The sequence below is a fragment of the Andrena cerasifolii genome, chromosome 6, assembly GCF_050908995.1.
Source record: "Andrena cerasifolii isolate SP2316 chromosome 6, iyAndCera1_principal, whole genome shotgun sequence".
Taxonomy (NCBI): domain Eukaryota; kingdom Metazoa; phylum Arthropoda; class Insecta; order Hymenoptera; family Andrenidae; genus Andrena; species Andrena cerasifolii.
The window spans coordinates 16,677,381-16,701,221 of record NC_135123.1 but is presented as its reverse complement, the minus strand read 5'-3'; the positions used below and the strand labels follow the sequence as shown (position 1 = coordinate 16,701,221).

At 37.6% G+C, this 23,841-nt stretch overlaps 1 protein-coding gene across 7 annotated transcripts in view; it reads right to left on the bottom strand.

The window, feature by feature from the left end:
* Positions 1 to 23,841, bottom strand: part of Mp (collagen XV/XVIII-type protein multiplexin) — a 325,990-nt gene that overhangs the window by 40,130 nt on the left and 262,019 nt on the right. For 6 of the 7 annotated variants that reach the window (XM_076813594.1, XM_076813590.1, XM_076813591.1 and 3 more), the window contains exon 5: positions 20,235 to 20,306. The exons of the other annotated variant lie outside the window; for it this stretch is intronic. In XM_076813594.1, the coding sequence (XP_076669709.1) occupies positions 20,235 to 20,306 (72 nt within the window). The remainder of the gene's footprint in view (positions 1 to 20,234; positions 20,307 to 23,841) is intronic. 7 annotated transcript variants of the gene reach the window in all.

Below are 23,841 nucleotides of genomic sequence, written 5' to 3'. Positions count from 1 at the left end.
TTTGCACTCTAACTTATTTGCTCCATCAATCGCGCGCAGATTTTTTACTCAATGCTGTATTTATTAAGGGGTTACACCAGCTTGGCCAGGTCAAGAAATATCGCATCTTTGGGAATTTATTTCTAAGTGACAAAAACACTTTTATTGATAAAAATGTTTCAGTGAAGATAGGCACATCTCTGAATAATATATACAATTTTTTTTCAAATATCAAAACATTCCGAAAACTTTAAACGCGCTTTTCTCGAAACCACGTTTTCCAAAACGGTGTACACTCTAACTTGAATAAAACTCTATGGATTTTTATACAATTTTGCACAGATGTTCTTAAATGCATTCTCCATCGTTCGACTGATAATTTTTTCGATATTTTAATTTTTACCTGACTTATGCGTAGTAAAATCCATTTTCTTACACACGAAAATGAGTATTTTGCTTCAAAGTGTAGCTATTTTGTTATTTTTCAACGAATCGAAAAAATTGTCGGTCGAACGATAGAGAATAGAGTTAACAATATCTGTGCAAAATTGTATAAAAATCCATAGAGTTTTACTCAAATCACAGCGCACACCGTTTCGGAAAACGTGGTTTCGAACAAAACGCATTTAAAGTTTTTGAAATGTTTTGATATTCGAAAAAAATTGTACCTATATATTATTCAAAGGTGTGCCTATCTTCATTGAAACATTTTTATCGATAAAAGTGTTTTTATCACTCAGAAATAAATTCCCAAAGATGCGATATTTCTTGATTTGGCCAAGGTGGTCTAACCCCTTAAGTACAGAACTTTGGAATGGAGAACGAAGTCGAAAATATAGAATAGAATCTGAGTGGTGGTACACTTTAGTTTGCTAAGAAAAACAATTTTTTGTAAAATTTTTTAAAACATAATAGAGATTTTCCAATGTATTATACTTTTGCACGTGAAAATATGGAATATGTAATTTTTGTTAACAAAATTGAAGAATAGCATCCAAGGTGATTAACAGACTTGCGAAACGTCTTATTGTCAAGCACGAAACGTCATTTATCTGTATTTTATCACGCTTCCAATTGTTATACAAATTCGTCCAATTAAGGGAAAATCTCCTTGGCTGCTCATTAAGACCCCGGGAATTCCATTTACTTTCTCTGAATCTAAATTACCATGGAAGCTCGTTCGCCCCAGGAAAACTACGGTTATAAAATAAAATTCGTTTAACCACGAGTATCATCCCCAACGATCCAGATAGAAATGTACAAAGCGAGGGGGGGAGTTAAAGTATTATATGCAAACGAAAGCATTGGGATAAAGTAACACGGTGTGATATGCCAAAATGGTAGATACCCACTTTTGCTTGTAACATGGCTGGTTAAACGATTAAACCAAATACAGGCATTCTAGGTATTATGTAACGAACCGCATTCTGAATACGATGTTCCTCCAGTAATGCTTTTCATGCGTGAACAATTCTTTCATGAATTAAAAATAAAACAGTCGAGAAAGAAATATTCGTGAAATTGTACAGTTGTAATTTAAGATCAAACGTTGGCAGGAAAATTCGTTATTAATTTCTACGAGAGCCATTACGAGAGTAGGTGCATAGCGTTTCGTGGGAGAAAGAGCAAACTGGAGAACAGTAAAATCATTTGGAATAATGAATTAAGGGGATGGAAATGAAAAGCACAGTAAAATGAATATGCATACGTAGCACCGTTAACGATATCGTTATTGAATTTATTACTCGAATATTAATAATACTAGTATTCGATTTCACTCGTACATGTGTGGTGCAGACGCATGGCCATTTTGCAACAAACGACAGGAGTTTTATAAAATTGTGTCATACATCTATAAAAATATTAAATCATCCGCTCTCAATTTGTGGAAATGTGTGGTAGAGAACTTTTCTTCTGGTGCAAAAAGTAGATTCACTCTTGCCTTGGGGTCGGTAAACTTTTTGACATTTATGTAGCATTACAATAGCATACTTAGTAGCTTTCAAGTAAAAACATCCCCATTTTTATTATCATAAGAAGTACGAAAAATAAAAAATAGAAACACCAAACATAATAAAATAAGTTCATTTTTAAACACACGTTCATGTTTACGTTGGTTCCAAATTACAAAGATTTTTGCTTTCCAGCAATTTGTATAAAAATGGTTACCTCTCATTGAAATACAGACTAAGTAAACTTCATCTTCCACTAATTCACAGAATCAGCGATCGAAAAGTATCAACTACTAACTTAATTTATCAAAAGCATTTCTGTTTCAAAGTTGATATATCCGGCGTATGATTATATGAATTTATTTTATCATCTTTTAGTACAGAATCTATTCGTACTTTCTGATGTATTATGGTACACACTGTGTATATGCTGCTAGAAGTAGTTTGCGAGAGTGGCCGTTTGTTTTGTACACGCTAAGTAAGAAGGCAAACTGAAAAATCGGCAGGCTCGTCTCAGCTGATGCCAGGTGAGAACGCCATAGTCTTCGTGGTACGTGCCCATTCTGGGTTATTCGTAAAATTATCGTCGTTTCTCGCGGACGGCGAATATATGCATGCACGAGCATGTGTCTGCTTATAAATTCACCAGCTTCAGCTTCGAATAACGATCATTTCTTGTCGCCAGAAAGAAAACAAGCGCCAGGTGAACAATGCTGTGCACTGTATTCCCGGATTCTTTCTCATATTTTCGAAGCTAGCTCGGTTTCCTAGTTGTTTATAGACTCGTTATATATTTGCGCTACCATTCCTGTATTACCATAATTTACACGTGGGAATAAGGGTCGAGAAAGAGGTCCTTTCTATTATTCTTGGTTGCGGTGAAATTTATCGAAGGGACATTCAGCGTGTTTCATTTAACTTACTTGGATCAATGGTTTGAAAGTAATATTCTTATCGTGTGCTATTCAGGTACACGTGCTCACTTATATTTACCATTTTATGTTTAACACTGTGGAATCCAAGTGCATGTTTCTACCTGAATAATAAAAATTGCGTTTCTAAATAGACTAAATGGAAGGTGGAGTGTTTCGTTATAAATTTTTAAAATTCTTTAAGTGAGGTAAATTTATCTTCTCCCCTGTTATCGCCACAATGAATTTCGACAGTTATTCAGTCTCCACTAATATTTATCTAACGACACCGCGCGTAAAGGGGGGCTCTAATGTTTCTATCTCCGTCAGCTCAAGTCGTCTTGGATAATTTCGGGATTAGAAGGCGGAATTGCCTTAAGAGGATGTAGCAGACTGAATTATGTAGCATTACATGGCGACTCTACAATTCTGCCGTCTCGAGATGGGATCCTTTGCGAAAGTCAGCCATTGTTGTAACGAATGATCGTTACATCAAGGAAGGGATTAAGCTTGAATTAAGGGAATGTCATTAAGAACTTTTACGTTAGTATTTCACGGAAAACGTCGTTGATGGCGCGCTGAATAATTTACGAGATTATTAGCAAATGAATGGAAAATTATTGCTTATTTCTGTGAATTCCAATTTATTGATTATGAATACGGAAATGAATAAACGACTACGTAAACGAGGCTGATGTTTGTCCATATTATGAACCGTTGTTTACTTTTGAAATGGAGAAGAAACGATGTGATTCGAACCTTTATTTGCATAAACTATGTTTATTAAAAAAAGAAACAATAAAATTCACGATGCGTAGCATCTGCACATCCTTTCTCTATTACTTATCAACTACTTAACACAGTAAAAATATGCAGCGTAAAAAATTAAAAACGACGACGCCAAAGTCCACAAAACCTGAAGCAACAATTCTAAAAATCCATTACACAAACTTGCATTCGATTTACCATCGCATTCGAACAAGCATTAGCGTATTATTTAAATAAATCTTGACGAAATGAAATTCACAGAGCAATCGGCATAGATTTTTCGAAATCACGTGGTCTCCATCAAATCCTTTCTCATCTTGGAAAAGTGTGTCCCAATACGAACACTTTGGAATCTTCTTTGGAAACTCCCACGATCACGAGGGGACTTGTTAAACGTGGAATTGATTAGGATATTCGTTCGTGGAAACAGAAAAAAATGATTCGGATAGTACGACGTCGAAAGGTATAAAAGACTCAAGAAGTTTGTATAATGATCGTCGTTATTCTCCCAAGGGCTACGGAACACTTTTCCCTGGCCTTTTTTCTTCCTTCTCTCCCTTCATCCTCTTCACGATCTTTCCCGTCCTCCTTTTTCTCCTTCATCTTCGAGCATGTATTTAACGTCCCATGAAATTAAAACCCTCGGCACCTTCAGCAAGGAGAGCAAACTTTCACTCAGCCTCTTCACGACTATGACTTTCAACGATCCCTTTTGTTTCGTCGTTCTGGTTTTATTTTTCGAACGGTCTAGAAATCGAAATCGATCCTCTCGATAATTCAAGCACGTGCAAATAGGGGCAATAATTGGTATTCGAGCGATTAACTGTCGTTCGTTTCTTTAAATATCGATTAACTTTCACCCCTATTTCCTCTCTCGTCATCCTTTCGAAAGACATTGGCTTTCAGATAAATATTGCGATTTGATGTTGATGGATAAAATGGTTTAAAGGTTGAAACTTTCTAAGAATAAGGATTGAAGATTTCCTTTAAAACACTTTCCCTCGATAATAGAATGCATTCTGAGGGAAATGGAAGGAAAATAGACATATCGATGGAGAAGCGTCCAATTTGAATATTTATTACAGCTTTACGAATAGTGTAGGTTACAAACTGTACATCTACGTGGAATTTATGGCTGCAATGTCAACGGTACAAAATGTGAAGCTGCGTTGCCTCTGTAAAAGAGAGATACACTGGCCATAAATCGTCCGAAGCTCTAATTTTGAAAAGAGATTTGTTGCAAACAAAGGCTTCCTTCGAAATAAAACAATTTTCAAATGCAGCCTAAAATCGAACGCAATGCTCGTGTAAATCAGTTACGCTTCTTCTTGGTACAAACTCCAAAATATTACTTCCACTACAGATTCACAACTAAAAACAATATATAACCACAATATACTTCACAGATATGCGAGGCATCAAAAGAATATTGCTCAAAGTGGCTGATAATTAAACCGAAGATTTGCCTGAACATAAATCTGCCCACCAACAAAACCAGACCACGCGATTTGCTAAAGGTCAATAAAATCAATGCTAAAGCTCGGGGAAACGTTTTTAAGCCGGCTCATCTATTTACTCCCGACAACGTTCAGCTAAAAAGAATTCTGTTTCCGAAAGCCTGAACGGCCTTAAATTCCAAAAAGGGAGATGCATATATTCTTTTCTAAAGGGATCCTCGAAAAAGTATCGCGAGTTGCAAGTACAGTGCTGGAAAGCAGCCCTCTGTTCGCGGCAAATTATCGCGGTGGCATGGTAACGTCCTAAAAAGGATCGCCAGGAACAGCGGAACAGGATTTTCCGCCGTTAATCGCGCAAAGACACAAAGAAATCGGGAATCCCCCTGGTGCGTTTCCAGGGGAGCGCGGAATTAGCTCGATTAATTACTGGGCTGCACAATGAGCATTCTCGAGAAGCGGGAAGGGGTGTGCTTTGGATTTGCGGTATTTATGGGAAAGTATCGCTGATTCTGTACAGAAACGGGACGAAAGAAGTATGAAGGGAGCATTTCGTGTATCGTTCCAGTGGGGAGCGAATCACGTACGAGAAAGACACATATGAATTTCGTGCGGCCACCTGGTGGCATGTGGGTCGAATGGGGTTAATATCGTCGTGCTCCCCTGCTCGATTTAAATTCTTCCAGCGTGCATCATAATGCTATTTGTAACTGTTCCCTTGCAGCAATTGTTCCTTCTACTCCTTACATTTTATGCACCGTCGGTTTATTGTTTCTTGGGACGAAGAATGGCTTTTAGGGACTCCATTGGGGTACCAATTTCTGTGGCAGGTGAAGTGGTTTGAAAGTAGAGGAGGATTGATATTGGTGCATGTTCCACTCTAGGTTAATTGTCATCCATAATAATTATTAAAGACAAGGACTTCATATCGTAGTAAAGGAAGATACACTATTGCATTGTAATAGAATAAATTTTTATAATAGATGACGTGGTTTAAAGGTTTAGGATAATGCACGTTAGTATATATTCTATTCTACTTTAACAGTGATCTATGATTTTCATTAAAGGGAATGTGCTGGTTAAATCAACAAGAATATTCTTTATGCGAACGTTTTCAGTAGAGCGGAGGTAAAAGAAGATGTAATTGTAAGGAATTTAAAATAGTTCTTAATTTTCTCATATAGAGTATGGCGATGCACTTTTCTGAGCAGTTTTTGAGGTTTCATTGAAACACTAAAATTCCAGATGACAAAACGAGGGAGTCAGTTTGAACGTAATTCACGGGAACTCGTTGCATGGTAAATTATAATTAGTATTAAAATAATCTCGGTTGAAACGAATTAATTTCTTCCGCGAGATTTATGCGACACTCTGTACGAGACCAAGTACATAGAACGTAATTTTCATTTTACAGGGGAAAGGGGAATCTGAACAGGATACCAACTGCATTTTAATGGCGATTCATTTATCTTAATTTCAAATCTCTTCTACTTTTTGTCACGTACGAATTTATACCGCGCTGGCAAAATAAAGACGCCTACCTAAGTCCATTTTTATATCAAAGTTTACATCGCTTCTCTCGCGACAAAAACTTGTGGACTTCATAGAACACGAATTATTATCGCGTTCTTCCCATTTCCCTTCAGCATCACAAAGATCACGAGTCTGATATTAAAATATTTGCTGCACGATCCACCTACCGTCTTCACTCGTTTGACAATTTTTGCGCGCTAACTTCGAAACGGAAATTCCAACTTAGTAGCGTGGGAAGCGGGCGTGTAAAAATTGTGTTTGCGAATGAGAAACTAAATTGCCTTTTATGTTAATACGAACGATTAATTAGAAACCGCAGAAATTGTTTAAGTCTGTGGGGAATATGCAGAACACCATATCTCTGCAGTGTTATATATACCATACCATTTTCTAAAAAACAATATTATACATAAAATTCTATTTCCTATTCCATTTCACAAAAACTAATATCAGAAATTACTGAAAAAATTAAACTATTAATTACAAGAAAATTCACTTCTTTTCCTCAACAAAAGAACCTGTCGAATTTAATGGCACGCTGGAACGAGAAACGAAAGAGATTAAACAATAGAAGAATAAAAGCTAGAAACAAAAAAAACTTACAATAATCGTTTGATAATATAAAGGTGGAAAGCGTCGAGTTCACACATGAAAAATCGACTTCCAATTTCGAATCACCCCTCTCAATTCCAACCAAGCAGCTCTCCCACTGAACACTTACTAATTCTCGACATATTGCAGCGGCAAGGAAACAAGCTTGAATAAAAAGACCCATAGAACTGGAGCACACACGAAGACAACACCGCAATCGCCGCGGATCCGCTCAGTTTGCTTTTGTTTCTCATTTGCCTGGCCACTTTCTGAACCGTTCAATTTTCACGCCTTCGCCGCGAGATATCGATCGATCCTCTCCTAACGATCCCCTAATGCCGAGGCAACTCCACCTTCTTCCTCTGGCCACGATCTTCAGCTGAATAGCTGGGTTCAAGTTCAAATTTGAATCATCGTTATTAGCATGAATTTTCATGAATATCCCGACCGCCGTGACCCCGCTTCGAACACGCCCAACCAGCTTCACCCCTTTCGCTAAACCTTTTTCAGCGAATTTTGTAATAGCATCACGGCGAAATAAAATTTCCTAGATTCCCAGCCAGGGGCATTCATATTCGTGTGCTCTGCGTAGAAACGCGCGCGAAGAGAGTGGGTATCCTGCTGCAGTTTTACTCCTATGCCATGACTTTGCAATCGGATTTTTGCAACTGGAGAATTTTAACTAGCTCGATGCTGCACGTTGCTTGGAACTTTTCGAAAACTACATGGTTTCGTATTTCGATGATTTTAGGGGATTTTTTGGATGCCTTTGTGTTATACGCATGGTGAAGCTCTCTCGTTTTTTTTCTATTCTTATTTTGTTCAGTGAATAATGGAAATAATGGGGATTAATATTTGAGGAGCTTGCAGTAGGGGGGTGCAGCTCCATATTTATCAAATTCCAGTAAATTAGGAAACCTGTTTATATAATTATTGCTTTGACTTAATATTAAAAAGAAAGCACTAATTGAAAAATGTATATTTTCACATAATAAGTAGTAGGCATTGAGTTGCTAAGTTTTTATTTCTATTTTTGGCGAAAAAATATTCTATAATAAAACTATTAATATTTATATTTATATTTATTTGCCATAAATCGCCCACTTGCTATCGGATTTACATTAAACGTGTAATTTGCGTCATAACGCGAAAACTGTAAAAAATAGAGCTGCGCCCTCTTGCTGCAAGGTCCTCATTTCCTTGCTACGAAAGCAGTCATTTTTGGCGCGCCTGAATTTAAATAATCAGACGAATTTGTTTCCTGACATTCTGCAGGAGGGTTTCGGTATCGATCGCTAGATTCAGTATTTAAAAATAAGCTTCGACCTGTTTCGATAATTGAACAGGCTAAAGCTTTCGTTGGAAATGCCGAAATGGGATTAAGGAGGATGTTCAAAAATACTTTCTTCCATGCTGTATTTAGTCTCACCCCTGTTCCTGTTCGAATTACGTGACTGTAGTAACTGAGATTCATGTGTTACATTCGTTTGTGCAGGCAGGGACTTAATAAATCAGACTTTTATACCGAAAACAGTATTTTGTCAGATGGAAATATATAGGATGTCAATACGAGGGGATTTGTCCTTTTCAGTCGAGTCAGCTGAATGAGAGATTTGATGGACGCTAACGCAAAACCAGTTTTTCAAATGGATTACAAAATGTCATCCATCCTTGATCACCAGCACGATTGACACCTCCTGTCTTACACGTTGCTGCGTTAAGTTTCCAACACGATTGTAGTCTTATTTGTCATTACGTGGGAATGAAATATTGCTTGTGCTACATCTCTTCGAATGGAACAAAACATATGTAACCACGTAGTCTGTATATGCTACGTGTCAAACAGAATACTGAGGTATTTCTTCTGAAATTTTCAAATTTAGGATGATCTGTTTAAAGAGAAGTAATTTTTTCCTGGAGATTTCTTTCGCCATTTCCTTCGTTAGAAAAGTATACTCAAAATATTTCTCAGTGCCTCAGTTATTTGGTGACTTTATAGCATTGATTTTAATAAGTTTCCTATTATGTCATATTAGAAAGCAACAGAAATTAAAATAATAAAATTAAACAAAATAAATCACATCGAATCACTACATCACAATTCCCTTAATTTCTTCTACTTCCTGCACAGTTTATAATTAACAAGTGGCCAAGGATTCCACTCTTCAATTCGCCTTGGCCATCAAATTGTACAGACAGGGTTTATTAATAGGGTTTATTAAGAAAAGTGGTTCCACCTAGGTCAGACGGTTTAAAGAATGATAGGAGGGCGACAATCCCAGCTGCATTTAAATCGACTGAACTTTCAGCACGAATTAAATGGGATGTACCAGCAGCAACACTAGCCACACCTCGAGCGACAGGATACTCGTTAAAAAAAAATTTGATTTATGCCGTGGTAGCCTGCTTTTCTCAGCACAGTTCCCGTCGAGCATGAACTGCAGGCGCATTTATACTCCCGTGTCTTGTGTCATCAAAAGTCTTCCGAGGCTTCTCTAGTACGAGAACTCGGCCACAATCATAACTCTTCTCTTCTTTTTTTATTTCTCCACTCCACCCTCCTTCTCTCTTCCTCCCCCGTTTTATCCTTTCATCCCTTCCTTATTCTCGATTCACTATTTTTCTCTACATTTTTTCATCCCCCTTTATCCTTCCTCATTTTCTCCCCCTCCCTTTTTCGACCACCTTTTTCTTTCTTCCTTCCCAGCTTTTATTCCTCGTCTAACTTGCGCCGTGCAGAAACGAGGAGTCTACAGGATGTACGAGGGAAACTTGTAACCCGTGAAAGTCGAGGGTGGAACGACCCTGGAGGATGGAAAGAAATGGAGGTGAAGCTGCGAGCACTGTAAGACGCTTGTGTTGTTGTCAGTTGAATAATTTTCTGTGCTGAATGCTTACGTGTCAGCTGCGTGCTGGTCGAGTGGATTGTGACGTGGTAACTTGTGCATTTTTTAGGCTACAATTATTGCTTTGTGTCTGATAGGGGTGAGTTAGCAGTTACACGCGAGTTACTCGTGACTCACTTGCTGTACATTTTCTAATTTGCAATCTGCTTAATGTTAGAAGACGATTCTCAAGAAATGATAAGGCAATTGGGGTTTTTAATAGTTGCGAAGATCTCGATGATAGATCAGAAATCTCACTGGGATTTCTGTAAAAGCGTAGGATCAGGAATAATCACTATTCTTTACCCTTTCCTGATTTAAGGGGGAAGCCTGGTGTAGCGGGTCGAAAAAATCGATTTTCTTTTCTTGCATAAATCATTAGTTGGGCATCGCGAAAATATGCTCCGAAAGCCACAGAACGAAATTCAAAAAATTAAACCACCATCTTTTCTGAACGCTCCATAATTCCTCCAATTTATAAACATTCAACAGTAAAGACCAAATTTCAGTCTTCGTGTATTATCAGTTGAGAAATCAAATTCTGGCGCAAATTTATTAATTTTAACCAACCACAAACGAGAATAATATCTCCATACATTAACTAAATTACACATTCAAAATTTAGTATCAAAACTACCTAAACAGTGTCAAAGTTCAACACCCTTTTCACACAACAGATTACACAAATGCTCAATTACGCTTCTGAAAGCCTTTTATTTACCCATTCATTCTGCATAGTCGACAGCCCATGATGGTTCCCCAAGAAATGAACGTCCCAGCGTATTAAAATTTCGTGGAATTCCGTTTCCTCCAATTTCGCGTGTCCCCCATCCTTGTTTCCAGATTCAAATTATTTCGACTCGATGGTAAAATAGAATGGCTCGAAGAGGCAGCGCGTTAAATGAAGAAATGAATTCCGAATGCGAAACGCGACACTTTGGACGATCGATCGGAATCGTACGCCCCCGCGGGAATTTTATTGAAAATGCCTTTACGATTCTTTCCCTGTACGCTCGCGTTTTATTGCTCTACGTGGTCGCCAGGGCTTATGTTCATGTATCGCAATTTTTGTACTCGTCACGCTATATTGCGCGTCGTCTAACGTACGACTGTTTCTGACAGGTATTCCTTCCTGCGGGGACCAGCCGATGAAGTTAACAGGATATTGTTCCTCGTGGCTGGAAACCACCGAGGAGAACGTGACAATGAATGAATCAGCAATTGAAAAACGCGGTGAGCAGAACTGAACAAATAAAGTAGATTAGAAACGTGGATTTCGCGGAGTTGGAATAATCGAAAGCGTATGAAATTTCTGAGAACAGTAAAGTATTGAAAGGTACAAATGGTGGATTGAACTGTGCAGTGGTTGTTAAAAAAAGTTGTGTTATGCTTTAAATTATTTATAAAGTTTACAAATATTGTATACAAATTTTCTTGGGAACTGCAAGTGTTGGACTCTTCTGTGTTGGACCAAACTTTCTATGTTTTCAGATGCAGAAACAGTAGAAATATCAAATAGTCTGCGAGTGGATATTTTGTATATATATGTAAGTGGATATGGATTGTCAAAACGAGACGAATAACGAAATAAATATTCATCGCAGTTAATAGCACCGAGATATAAACGTGAATTAAGCCTTTTTCAATATAATGCCATATTGAATACACACAGTAAAACATGCATAATCCACGAAATTGTAGCATCCGCGATATTTCACTCCTGTGTCGAGTTATTCATTAAACCGACACGTCAAATAGGATAAATCGGGGAGTGATGGATCCTATGTGTGAGATGGACCTACATAACGTTTGAAATATTCGTTAGAGTTCACGATCATTACCATATTTCAGTTCTATATGTTGTACTTCCCGCCAGATGTTTATTTAATTGCGTTGCATTTACATAAAATGTAAAGCATTTCATCGTTTTAATTGAACTTGGATGTAAAAATTTCTTTCTCATAATTTCGTCTTTAGTGAAAACGGGCACATGTTTTATTAAGTTTTACTGCAAATGTAGTATACTAACAATAAGTTGAAGCGTTTTCAATGATTTATAACTTAAAAGTTGTTGGATACTGTGTTATGCAAATATTTAAATAACAACAGACTGGTTCATCTGACCCTTAAAAATAGCACAGTCGAATCTGGTGAGAAGGGGTTGGACCACTATATATAGTGACATTTTCAGTATGCGATTAAAATATAAACGAAAGCATGTTACATTGAGCGGTAGAAGAACAATTATAAAGAATACAATAGATGCTGTAGAAAATAAGGGTATGGGTTTGAACAAAGCTACAAAAACAAAAGAAAACAGTCTGATATAACACGACTAAAAGAGATGATTGCGTAAAATGTATTGATTGTGAACGCTGGCTACACGAAAGCTGCACGAAGTACGAAAATCGTTGCAGCTATTGCAGCAAAAAGGCTAAAATTACAAATAAAAGTTAAAGTATTATCATAATAAATATAAACATACATAATATTTTTCTTAAAAAAGAATACGATTATTTTGTTTCTTTCATAGAGGTCCATCTACCACAGTGTATGGAGTAATTGGACCAGTGTTATAATTTTTATTATACATATTTTGAAAACAGTAATCATAATTTCTGTGTTATTGAACATTATTACTGTAAATTTATTTAATGTGCTACATCATAAGCAAAACCCTCTGTTTCGTCTCCAATTAATTATACACGATATTCTACGTTTAAAAAAAATTGGTGCATCACTCCCCGATTTACCCTATGCGATAAATTGAATGCTTAGCGCCTCGGTAAAAGCGGGTGGAAAGCGCACGCGGAACGACTTTCTTTCTCCGCAGAACTGTGCGCAGCAAGTATCCGCTTAAAAGGGTCGATAGGTCATCGAAAACGATTGTATCATTCCTATTTTCATCGCTCGCGTTCACTGGCTTGATTATTCGTGACTCGATTATCGAGAACTTCGGATGCTATAACCAGGTCGGTCTGGTCGATGGTTCGTACTTAAAAAAAAAAAAGCAAAAGTAGTTTAAGTGCCAATATGTGCCGACCGTCCCTCCATTTTGTGCGTATCGATCACACGAGCGGTTTCAAATTAAACGACACTCGTGACGAATTTTTTTTTTCCTGCCGCCTGTACTGTTGGATCTAGGGGGAGGTGGGAGCTTGTCGAAGCATCGTCAAGGGCCGAGGTTTTCGCGTACACGCGGGGCCACAATCGTTATATCGGCCCTGGTTGGCGCAATTATTGAGCGATGCTTGTGTACGGCTCGCTATTAAAGTCTATGGAAGTCTCGAGATTCCGAGTTCCCGTGAATTCGAGTTTCGCTTAATTCGAGCCCCACTGTACGGCCGAGTTTTCCCTCGATTCGAACGCGTTCGCGGGAAGGCCGCCTTCGCTGCACGCGAATTACGCGCCCGTTGATAAAGTCCTTAAACACGCTTCGTGTCCTGAACTTCCGTCTGGTATCAAGCATGTCATTTTTTGCCTGGATGTAAGCACCGAAATGGGAGAGGGTGGCCGAAGTTTCGCGAGCTTGGAGGTGGAATGCGGGTATCGTAGTTGAACAGACGCGACAACAACAAATTTTGGAGTTTGGCAGAGGGGAATGTGAGGTGTCGGGGAATGCGAAGTTCGATGTTAAGGATTTGCGAAATTCTTTCCTATTTAGCAAGTTTATGAATCTTCGTTCTTGGTAGTAGACGCGTTCAAGTCCTTCAATGATAGTATATATTTAATACTGTGGTGATTTGCGACAGTTTTCACTAGAACGAAATATACGTGACATATTTGAATTTTAGATATTCGATTAATTGTGCAATATCGTGATTAATTTTTTCTTTAATTGTTTCTTTATACAGTGGTGTTTGGTTCATTTAAGTTTTCCCATTCCAATGAAAAACACGTAGATGCTTTAAGAGGGACCAAAATAGGGGTTCACCTTCCTTGATCCACGGATAGCTTCTGCATTGCACGTACGGGTAATACTACTGTGGTTTACTACCCACATTCACGACTGAAGAAAGTGGTCAATTTCAGTTGAATTGTAATAAAAATAATGATGTAATTCTCCACTCAAATTTACTAACGTCAAGTTAAAACCACTTGAATTAAAGTAACAACTTTTCTTGAAAATACCAACGGTGAAGTAATATTACTATAATTACATACACAAAATGGATAGACATTTATATTACACTTGTAACATAGGGAGTTATAGCACTGATAGGATAACATCTACCTTCGATGGTATCCCTTAATGATCACTTGTCATGGTGTCCCCATATATATTCAGGTAGGGTCTTTACGTAATCGAGAAGGCAGCCTGAGTAAACTTTACGAGGGATCGCATGATGAACGGGCCGTTTCAAAGGCCAAGATACTTGTGCAGTTTAGACATCGAATCATAAGTCATAATTTGAGGCGCATCAGGGCCCGTAATTAGCGAAGTGTTCGTTTCGCAGATTAGTGAGGGAACAGGATCATGGGATTTCATAATTGAACACTGATTTAGAAAATACAGTAATTTAGCATCTGCACCTTGTTAGCCTGTAATTAATTCCATCGCCTACGGTGAATCAAGAAACAGTTTGTCATCGTTGTTGGTTCTTTGACTGCTTTTGATTATCCTATTGGTAGATATTAATTAGGGTATAATTATAGATACTTAGAAATTGATTTTGCAAATGACTCGAATGTTGAGAGCCATTGGAGGTGTGTAGAAACGAGATTCGTTTCGCATCTAGAATAGATACAGTAAAGGTTTATTAATTTCGAATAGATTGCTCATTTAAAAAGAGATTCCATTCCAGAATTTAATTTAATCCATGTTTATGCAGTTGTATAGGGAATTTATTTACGGCGAATTAAAATTGCAAACCGAGACTTTTCTGAAGTAAACATCTTGTATGCATTTTTCAATAAAATAATATTAATAAATGCTACTAACGAAAAACAATTAGTTATACGACTAAATGCGACTTTTCTTTGGCGGTAATTAAAAAGTACCAGTAGTAAAATCGACAAATGGCACTCGACTTTTTAATATCGAAAAAAGGTTTAAACAAGTCTTCGTTTCATCGTTTAGTATTTCGTATTACGAAATTCACTCGTCTCGAAATTACGTTTCCTTTTTTCTCCCTTTCTTCACCTACGATCCTTGAATTATACATTTAAGCTGCAGAAAGAACGTTGTACAATTTCTCCATATCGTACTGGAATTACAATTGATGACATTAATTACTTAGTAAAGAATTTTTATCACCATTTAAACGCAGGTTTCTGCAGATTAACAATTCAAAGAGATTCTAAATGAATCTTCAAATAATTAATTTAAAAGCATTCCAACAGGTCCTTGCGAAATCAGAACAGCAAATTAATGTGTTCTTTCAGTTGAGCTGCAGTATAAGAATTACATCGATTATTCAAATTATTTATGCTGTTATAACGAGTAGAATCATAGAATATTTAATCTCATGGAACGTTATTTCCTTCTCGTTTTTCTGGTTAAAAGTAACGTAGACAAATTACGGGTTGCACACGTCGCGTATGCATGTCACCTTGAATCTCGATTTTTTAGTCGCACCTCACAACTAATGGGTGATGAATTTTCGTGTGACTTTTAATTGATCTTCGGAGCAGGATTTATGTTCACCACATATTGCGTTCGTTCAATGTGTGTTCTGCTTGTATGAAGAACATGACTTACGTGCATATTCTTCAGCCAAAATTGTTCCACATTCCACTGTTTTGATCATTTTAAAATTTTTGTAGCAAGTACATACTAACTTTTTATTCCACTCGAAAAATACTCTTGGAAAATCTATTCACAAACTTGTGTTACAATGTGAAAGAGCAGACACCGGAATGGAAAATAACTAATTAATTAATCAAATAGTCTGGAATAACTGTTTTCAAGTGGGACTCTAAAATAGAAACTCTAGCAAAGTTTATTAAATAGGTATCCATGTTTTAAAACCTCTCTCAAATATCTCATTCATATTAAAAATATCCACTATCTTCTGTCCTACTTTTACTATTTCCAGATGGCTGCACATCAAATCTCTCGATACCCACGTCTTCGTAATTTAATTATTACTGTTCCTTAACAGCAGTTTAGACAGAAATAAATCAACTAACAAAAGTCAAAGTATCGATCTGAACCTACGGTATAATAAACCCACAGAATTATAGTAGTAAAATTTAAATTGTAATAGCAATTAGAATTATATGGACTTAAAGTTCGTCGCTTGCCCATGTATTTTGGAAACGATCACCAACCGATTCTATAATAGGGAGTGAATTTGTTTCGCGGTAATTATTTTCTGTGCTTTCTTAAGCATCCATCTCTATACAGCATTTTTCCACAATTTATAACAACATTATTTAACGCGTGTGCGATGAAACATCGTTTTTCAGGCTACTCATATTGAAAATTAGGTTAAAAAAATATTACCTAAGGCGCTATCTGACTCCCTCCCTCCACCCCTTGTAAGAAACCGTAAGAAATTCGCGACCCTCCCTGCAAAAGCCTTACATAATTTAAGGGCGATCCCGAAGTTGAAACATGAGTGTGATTTAAAACTGAATCAATTATTTTTTGCTATGGCACCAGAATCTACTATAGGAAAATACATAGCGGCAATTTTATGATGTTTAGTTTTATTCAACATCAACATACGAATAACTTTTTTTAATAATTTTCCTAAAGGTAATTTCACCGATGAATCTTTCATTCGAATACCAGAAAAATATACCACACTAATTACATAATTTATACCCATCATGACACCCTTAAATGTAGGACGAGTTCCCCTAGTGCCGGACGCTTAAGGTTTTTCTCAAATAAGAAGAAATAAATAATATTAAATCAATCTTCTTAGCTGTGCACACCACGCGACTGGAACGTGTCGAAACCTAATTGTTGTATTTTCTATCCCCTTTACCGTTTACACAGAATAACGGCTTTGTAGCGTTTCCAATATCACAGATATAGCTAATGTCCGGTATTAGGTGCCGTGCGGTGTTATTATAACTTTCCCATAGAAATGGGAAATGTCACTGACCCGTCCTGTAGAAATGTCATTGACAGCAAGAACCAAAACTGACTTCTTTTACCATTGTTCTTTGAAAAAAAAAAGAGGCACATTGTATGTACACCACGCCTTTGTTTAACGATCAGCTGATTTGAGTTTTATGATTCACGAAAGGTGCTCGTAATTGATATCGCCGTGGCGTTAAATATTTGTGACAGGTATTATCGGGTTCGCGATTATAACTGGGTGCTTTGGCTGAATAATTATTTCACAGACGCGAAACGCGTATCTAGGATATCGCTGGCTGTAATCGGAACGGAATTATCCGGATGGCGTTATACGAATCTATGCCGAAATTAATTACGGTTAAAATGGGGCTGTGTCACGCGTCGCTATCGTCATATTTTGATTGAAGATCAGCTCATCGAGCCACTGTCTCTCCAAGCTGAGCTTAACTGACGTTGACAAATTAAATAAATCGACGAGTAGAAAGTGTCACTCGCACGTCTTTGCGTCTCCGCGCGCACTCCCCCTCCCCTCCCCGCGTATGCTTTCTCTTTTTTATTTTAATTAATTCTGCCGTCCCGATTGAAAATACGCTCTGACGCATATCTGTTTTCCTTTATCTTTTGTTTAGTATCATCGTCGGAATAGAATTTTCAGAGATCGTTAAATGATCGAGAACGAAATAGAGCTGTACGCGAAAATTCGTATTCGAATATCGGTGAAATTCAGAGTAATATCAGTCCTTTCGTAATTTTTTATATTTGCAGTGTGAACACGTCACTTTTAATTGAATTTAACAAGTTTTGATAAGTTCACTTCTTGTGAATTGTTCGCAATTGTTCATCGCGTTCAGTATGAAATTTTTTACAGTTAATGTAAAATATAAATTACCAATTATTTATCACAGAAATGATACAATTTACTTTTAGTTTGGAAATATCCAAGAATCTAAAATTCTGCTGGAATTGTTCTTTTTTTGAAGCAACAATCCAATTAATAATTAGACTTTTACATAATGCTCCAAAGTTGAGTGAAATAGTGGTCGTCAAAAGGAAATTCAAAATTGATAACACTGTATAGAACTGCGCTGCATTTACACCTGACACTCATTACTGTTTAAATTTTACACTTCGGTTTGACCACCACTGCGTATGAATAATAATGACAGCGTAAAAAACCAGAGAACAAATCAATCGAATTTTTTCGTGCGTTTATCGAAAATCGCGCATCAGGATCAAGACGATCGAGGCGAGCTAGCGCTTCGTTCCTGCCCCACCTGTGCATACGCACATCGATACCGACATTATTCCTCGAGAATGGCCCGTTGCTCGTGCCGCTTCATAAATCGCTCGATTTATCGTTGCTGACTCACCAGGACCCATTCGCGGTGCAGTCCTGCCCCTAGGGGGCTATCCCATTGGGTCTCGCTGACCTATTGGGAACCCCTGACGATTTTCTACGACTTTTGACCATTTTTTCTCTCTTTTTTTTTACCCGAACAATAATTATTTCGCTAGAGATTTTCCGCGCAAAGTAAACCATGCGATTGTAACATAGAAGGTAATACAGGATAATTTGAGATCAATTTAAAAATCAGTCTATTAAGATTTGAATTTGGGAATAGGTACCCTTAAATTATTTGCAACTGATTAATCTTATAGTTATGTAAGGTGTTAATTTCTTGTTTTTTAATACCAATTCTTTTGTCTCCATTCTCTATTTCATTTCAGAGGTGGAAACAATAGAATGTGGAGGAAAGGGATGGTATGAAATACGGAGTCTACCTATAGTAAATGGTCACTGAAATGATGGTAATATCAATTTGACCACAAATGACGCGTCGTTCTCGCAAAGGAGGTGCTCATGGTATTCGATAATCGACAATCAATGATGTCTAAGTTTCAGAGTTGGATAATTCTTCTTCCTATTCCTGCGTGTATAGGATATAGAATGAAAATTTCTTTCGTAAAATTACGTGGCAAATCCACGTAATAATGAAGTATATTAGCAGTATGAATGTCAGTGAATGAAACGTTCCGTTGAATCTGTACCTTCATATATTACCCCTGTCCATCTGATGAAATATAAAAAATCTATAGGCAGAATTTCTAAAAGCGCAGCTGTGACGTAATCACGTAGCATATAATTGAATTTTTTCAATAATTGAAATCAGATGTTACTTATTACTAATACACTGGAATATTCTGACATTTTCACTCGAACACTTGCTGCTAATGAATAATATTCAATGTGGATCGCTGTCGACTGATATTGGATGGATAAAGCTTTACTAATGAACCGAAATATTTAGTAGATCTAGAACCAAACTGAAACTTAAGCATCAGTAATTTATGATTATCGAATGTTATAAATTCATAATTTTTATTCATTCACGTTTGATAATTCCTATTTCTCTATTAAATTTTCCATTTTTTGGACGAAAATATAAAACCAAAAGAGAAATGGCTGTTGAGGAAATATAAAAGGTTGATTAATGATTCTCTTTTCGATATACAAAAGAGTGATACTCAAAATTTCAAACAGGTATTGTAGTGCACTCTTTTGTGACTAATTTAAAATTATTTCCCATATCATACGAAATGAACTAGAAAAAATATTACACTAAATGTCTTCAGAATGTATGAAATGATCACAAGATTTTTTTAATCAATAGATACCTAATATAAAAAAAATCGATAAAAAAAATGAGGAAGATTAATTTTTTAAGCTACATTAATTCATCAGAAGGTTATAATAATAAATGAATAGACTAACTTTATTAACATTCCATGTTAATCAAGTGAAATAGCAAAATGGAGAATTAAGAAAGGAGGCATTAATTTTCTAACGTTATAGTATTTCATCCTCATTTAATAATATTTGATAAACGAATAAAATGGTTTTCATTGAAAATCACATGTACCATTTTCAAAATACATGAAAAGTATTATCCGCGTCGAAATAACGAACACCTTTCTCAATTCTTCGATCGCAAACGTTTTTAACTCATAAACGATCGTACCTCGCTTCGACAATCTCGAAAGGACACGGAGATCGCAACTATTCCAATTACTACCTCTACGAAATCCTTTTAGCAAATGATCCTTAAAACAGAAAGTATACTCACATTGAAGTCGGCCGTGCATTTTACCAAATCCGCTGGATGTCCGGAATAGAGCTTCAACGTTTGCAGTAGACCCTTTAAATAAACAATCAGGAAATAGTACACGATCGCACGGTACACACAATTCGTCATTTTCCTTCACAAGTCTCGTTTGTTCTTCGATTCTTCCTCTGCTCCCGATGAAACGCAATGATCACAGTTTTCAAAACTCCACTTGTTTGGTGAACACAAATATGGTTCACACAACAAAGCCGTCACTTTGATTATTAAAATACGAGAGGAACGTGGGTCCTTCTCCTTTCTCCGTTTTTTTTCTGAGATTAAATCAGTAATTCTGTTCCCTCTTTTATGAATTTATTAAATCCTACTTTCTATGCATGATAGTTATTTCTGAAGTTTGACTAATATCACTCCTTATCCTGGAATAAATATTCCAAGCATCGCTGAGTAAATTATTCTTCTGAAAATAACATTTGGATTAATCCAAAGGGATAAATAAATAATACACTAACCAGAAAACAATAGTCCAAGTATATTCAGATTTGCTTAAAAAAATGTCTATTTTATTTTTGTCTCTTCACTCGATTTACCCCCTTTTCTGTTGCATCACAAACTAGTCCCCAGAAGAAGATGCACTAACTTTAACTAAGTAACAGAACTCATGAAAATAAATAATAAAGGGTATTTTAAACATTCATTCACAAATTATCCTTCTTGAGGAACTCAGTTCTTCAGAGTTTTTTTAAAAGCTCTGCCATACAGTTCAGCTGACAATTTTGTCTTGCCATTTGCACTCTCATAAATATTCATTACGCTTGTATTTAAACAAACGTGGGAACTTAGTTAACGCAGATGCAGGAGGAGCCATTGCAAGCAAGGGAAACAAATAATACAGATTTACGAATGCCTTAAAATTCAATATGAATCTAATACTAATCGATACATAAATAGAAGCAATTCATAATCCATTGATCTCCCAAAATGTGAACAACGTTATTATAAGACAGTATTGCAAAAAAATTGAATACCTCAGCCATTCTTTATGAACCTTCCTCCACCAAAATTTGCTAGCCTCTCCTGACAAGTTCCATTAACCACCCAATGAAGTTTGCACCTCCAATTTCGAAACATTTTTCCCTCTGAATTAATTACCCAAACCAACTCATACACACCCACCACCCCCAAACTAGCAGGCTTATCCGCCGCAAGAATTCAATCGCAGCGACTTGTTCGTTTCCAGGGAGCTTAATCGCGAGGGAGCGGACGATATTCTCGCGATAACAAATTCGGTCGCGCGCGATTCGAATCCACGGCGAAATAAATTCTGCTCGCCCGTGTTCGCGATTTATTCCGCAACAAATCTGGATTATGCGTCACGCGCGCTGACGTTTACATCAGGATGTAAACGCTCCTACACGGATTGACAAATATTTTTTCGCCGATAAACCCGCCTCCCCGCGTGCAGGTGGAAAATAAATCGCGAGCAACGGGAAAATTAACACTGATTTCCTGGCGCGCGGCTGAGGATCGTGCAGGCCGCTCAAAAAACAACCGCGCATGAGTCTCGCGGGGTGGCCAACGCCGGAGGAACAATCACCAGCGTTTGTTTTACGAGACACGGTGTGGTGTGATGCTCCTTTTATAATACGGGAATGAAATGAATTTCGCCGCGTGCTGCGCGAACCACGTGGCTCGACAATGGTGTCCATCCGATGTGCAGCGAGTTTACTCGAAATCCACATAAACGACCGACAGCCCCGGTGGTTTGACTCGCGATTATACTGTTCAGTTTTTTTTCGGACACTGTGTAACAGGCAGTTCTGGAGAATGTGTTGTTTAAAAAAGGTATGGAAATAATGTATCTTTTTTTGTTGTGAATTTGGAGATATGGGGTGTAGTTGAATGTATAAATATACATACGTGAGCTTTGCTTCACTTCTTTTTTGTTTCCACAGAGATGGTTCTACATAGTGCTCAATGGTAGCAGTTTGAAAGCAATTCGGGGGGAATGTTTGTATTGGAGGAATGGTTAAACAGTAGTGAAACTATGATTTTAGGTTGCAGTGTATTGGGGGATTACAACGCAGTCTTTTGGGGTTTTGAGCATACACTGCATAGTCGTGTAATTGATAGATGTTGTTGACAAGTGATCCGCTTCTTAATATATAGAGCGCAAAAAAAGTAGACTTTAGTATTTTGAATACTGAGGAAATAGAGGAATATACTCGTTCAGAAACAACTGTTTTTGTGGATGCATAATCAAGAAAATGAAGATATCGAGATATGGGGAAGTACATACTCGGAGTTCCCTTCATTAATCAATCTCTTAATTCCAGTTTCCCCATTCATCTTAATAAGGCACTATAAAGCCCAACAGATATCCAGTTCTAAATGCATTACCTCAAATGATATCCGCATACTTCATCATCATTGTAAATCCTGTCTCCTTCCATATGAACAAAAAATTTCGATTTTAAATTCACTACAAATACATAGGCACTGGATTTCACAATAATCCAAACCATGGCTAACCAATTTCTCTTCTTTTCACATCACATATTAATTTGTACCCCAATAATAGTCTAGAAATAGAAAAAAAATGCTCTACAAAAGGGTAATAACCATCAAACACAGAATGCACAACACTGTCCACTTAAAATGAACTTCTAAACCCCTTCCAAACCCTCTAAATCACCCTACGACAACCAACGCATGAAAAAATGTCCCCATCGCGAAACATTGGACAATATCACAGGGAATTTCTCCTGAAATCTCCTCGCAAACACAGCGACAAGACGGCAAACACTCTCGAAACCGTTTCCGCGAAATCGCGTTGCGCGCTGCACAACGGCCAAGGAAAGTCGGTGATTTGTCCCCGGCGACAAATGAATCGTCTCTTTCATTTCAGAAAAAGGGAGCCAACACGATAGGAAACGGCGCATCGATCATTCGGTACGTATTCGCGGGATCGATCGATCTTCCTAAATGGCCCCGCAGTAGCGCGCTTCGCGCTGCTTTTTTTTTTATGGTTTTCGGTCGGGTCCAAAGGTTTTCAACCCCCACAGCGGTTGTGTCGCAGCAGCAGGGAACCGCGGATTTTTTCATCCGGAAAAAAGCCCTCCGCCGCGCGGATTTGCAACGGTGAAAGGTCGTTTTCATCTTCTGCTGGCGGGCGGGGAAGCGCCCGATCGCGGTTTCTCCCACCGATTAAAGCGCCGCAAGACACCGCTGCCGCGTGTATACCCGGCCGTTAACCACGTTGGCTTAAATTGCAATCGCGGGCTCCGCAAAATTTAACGCCGGACTTAAGAGATTAGTCGACTCGGTAATTTTTAACGTACAAGCACCGCGGCGCGTTATTCCGCTTTGGCTGGGAATTAATTCTCTTCGAAATGAATTTTTTTAGCGGCGCACCGCTCCCGGGGCTGTTACTGCCTGAATGTGTACCGCCGGCTGAGAAATATCGTTTTGGGTGCTATAAACTCTGTAGAGGGGATGGTGGGTAGCTGGATCGTTGATAGTGACTACTGGGTCCATTTTGACCCATGATAGTAGGGTGCGTCGATTTAGTAGGTAAATTTAAAATTTGTGAAAATTTTAAAACGACTCG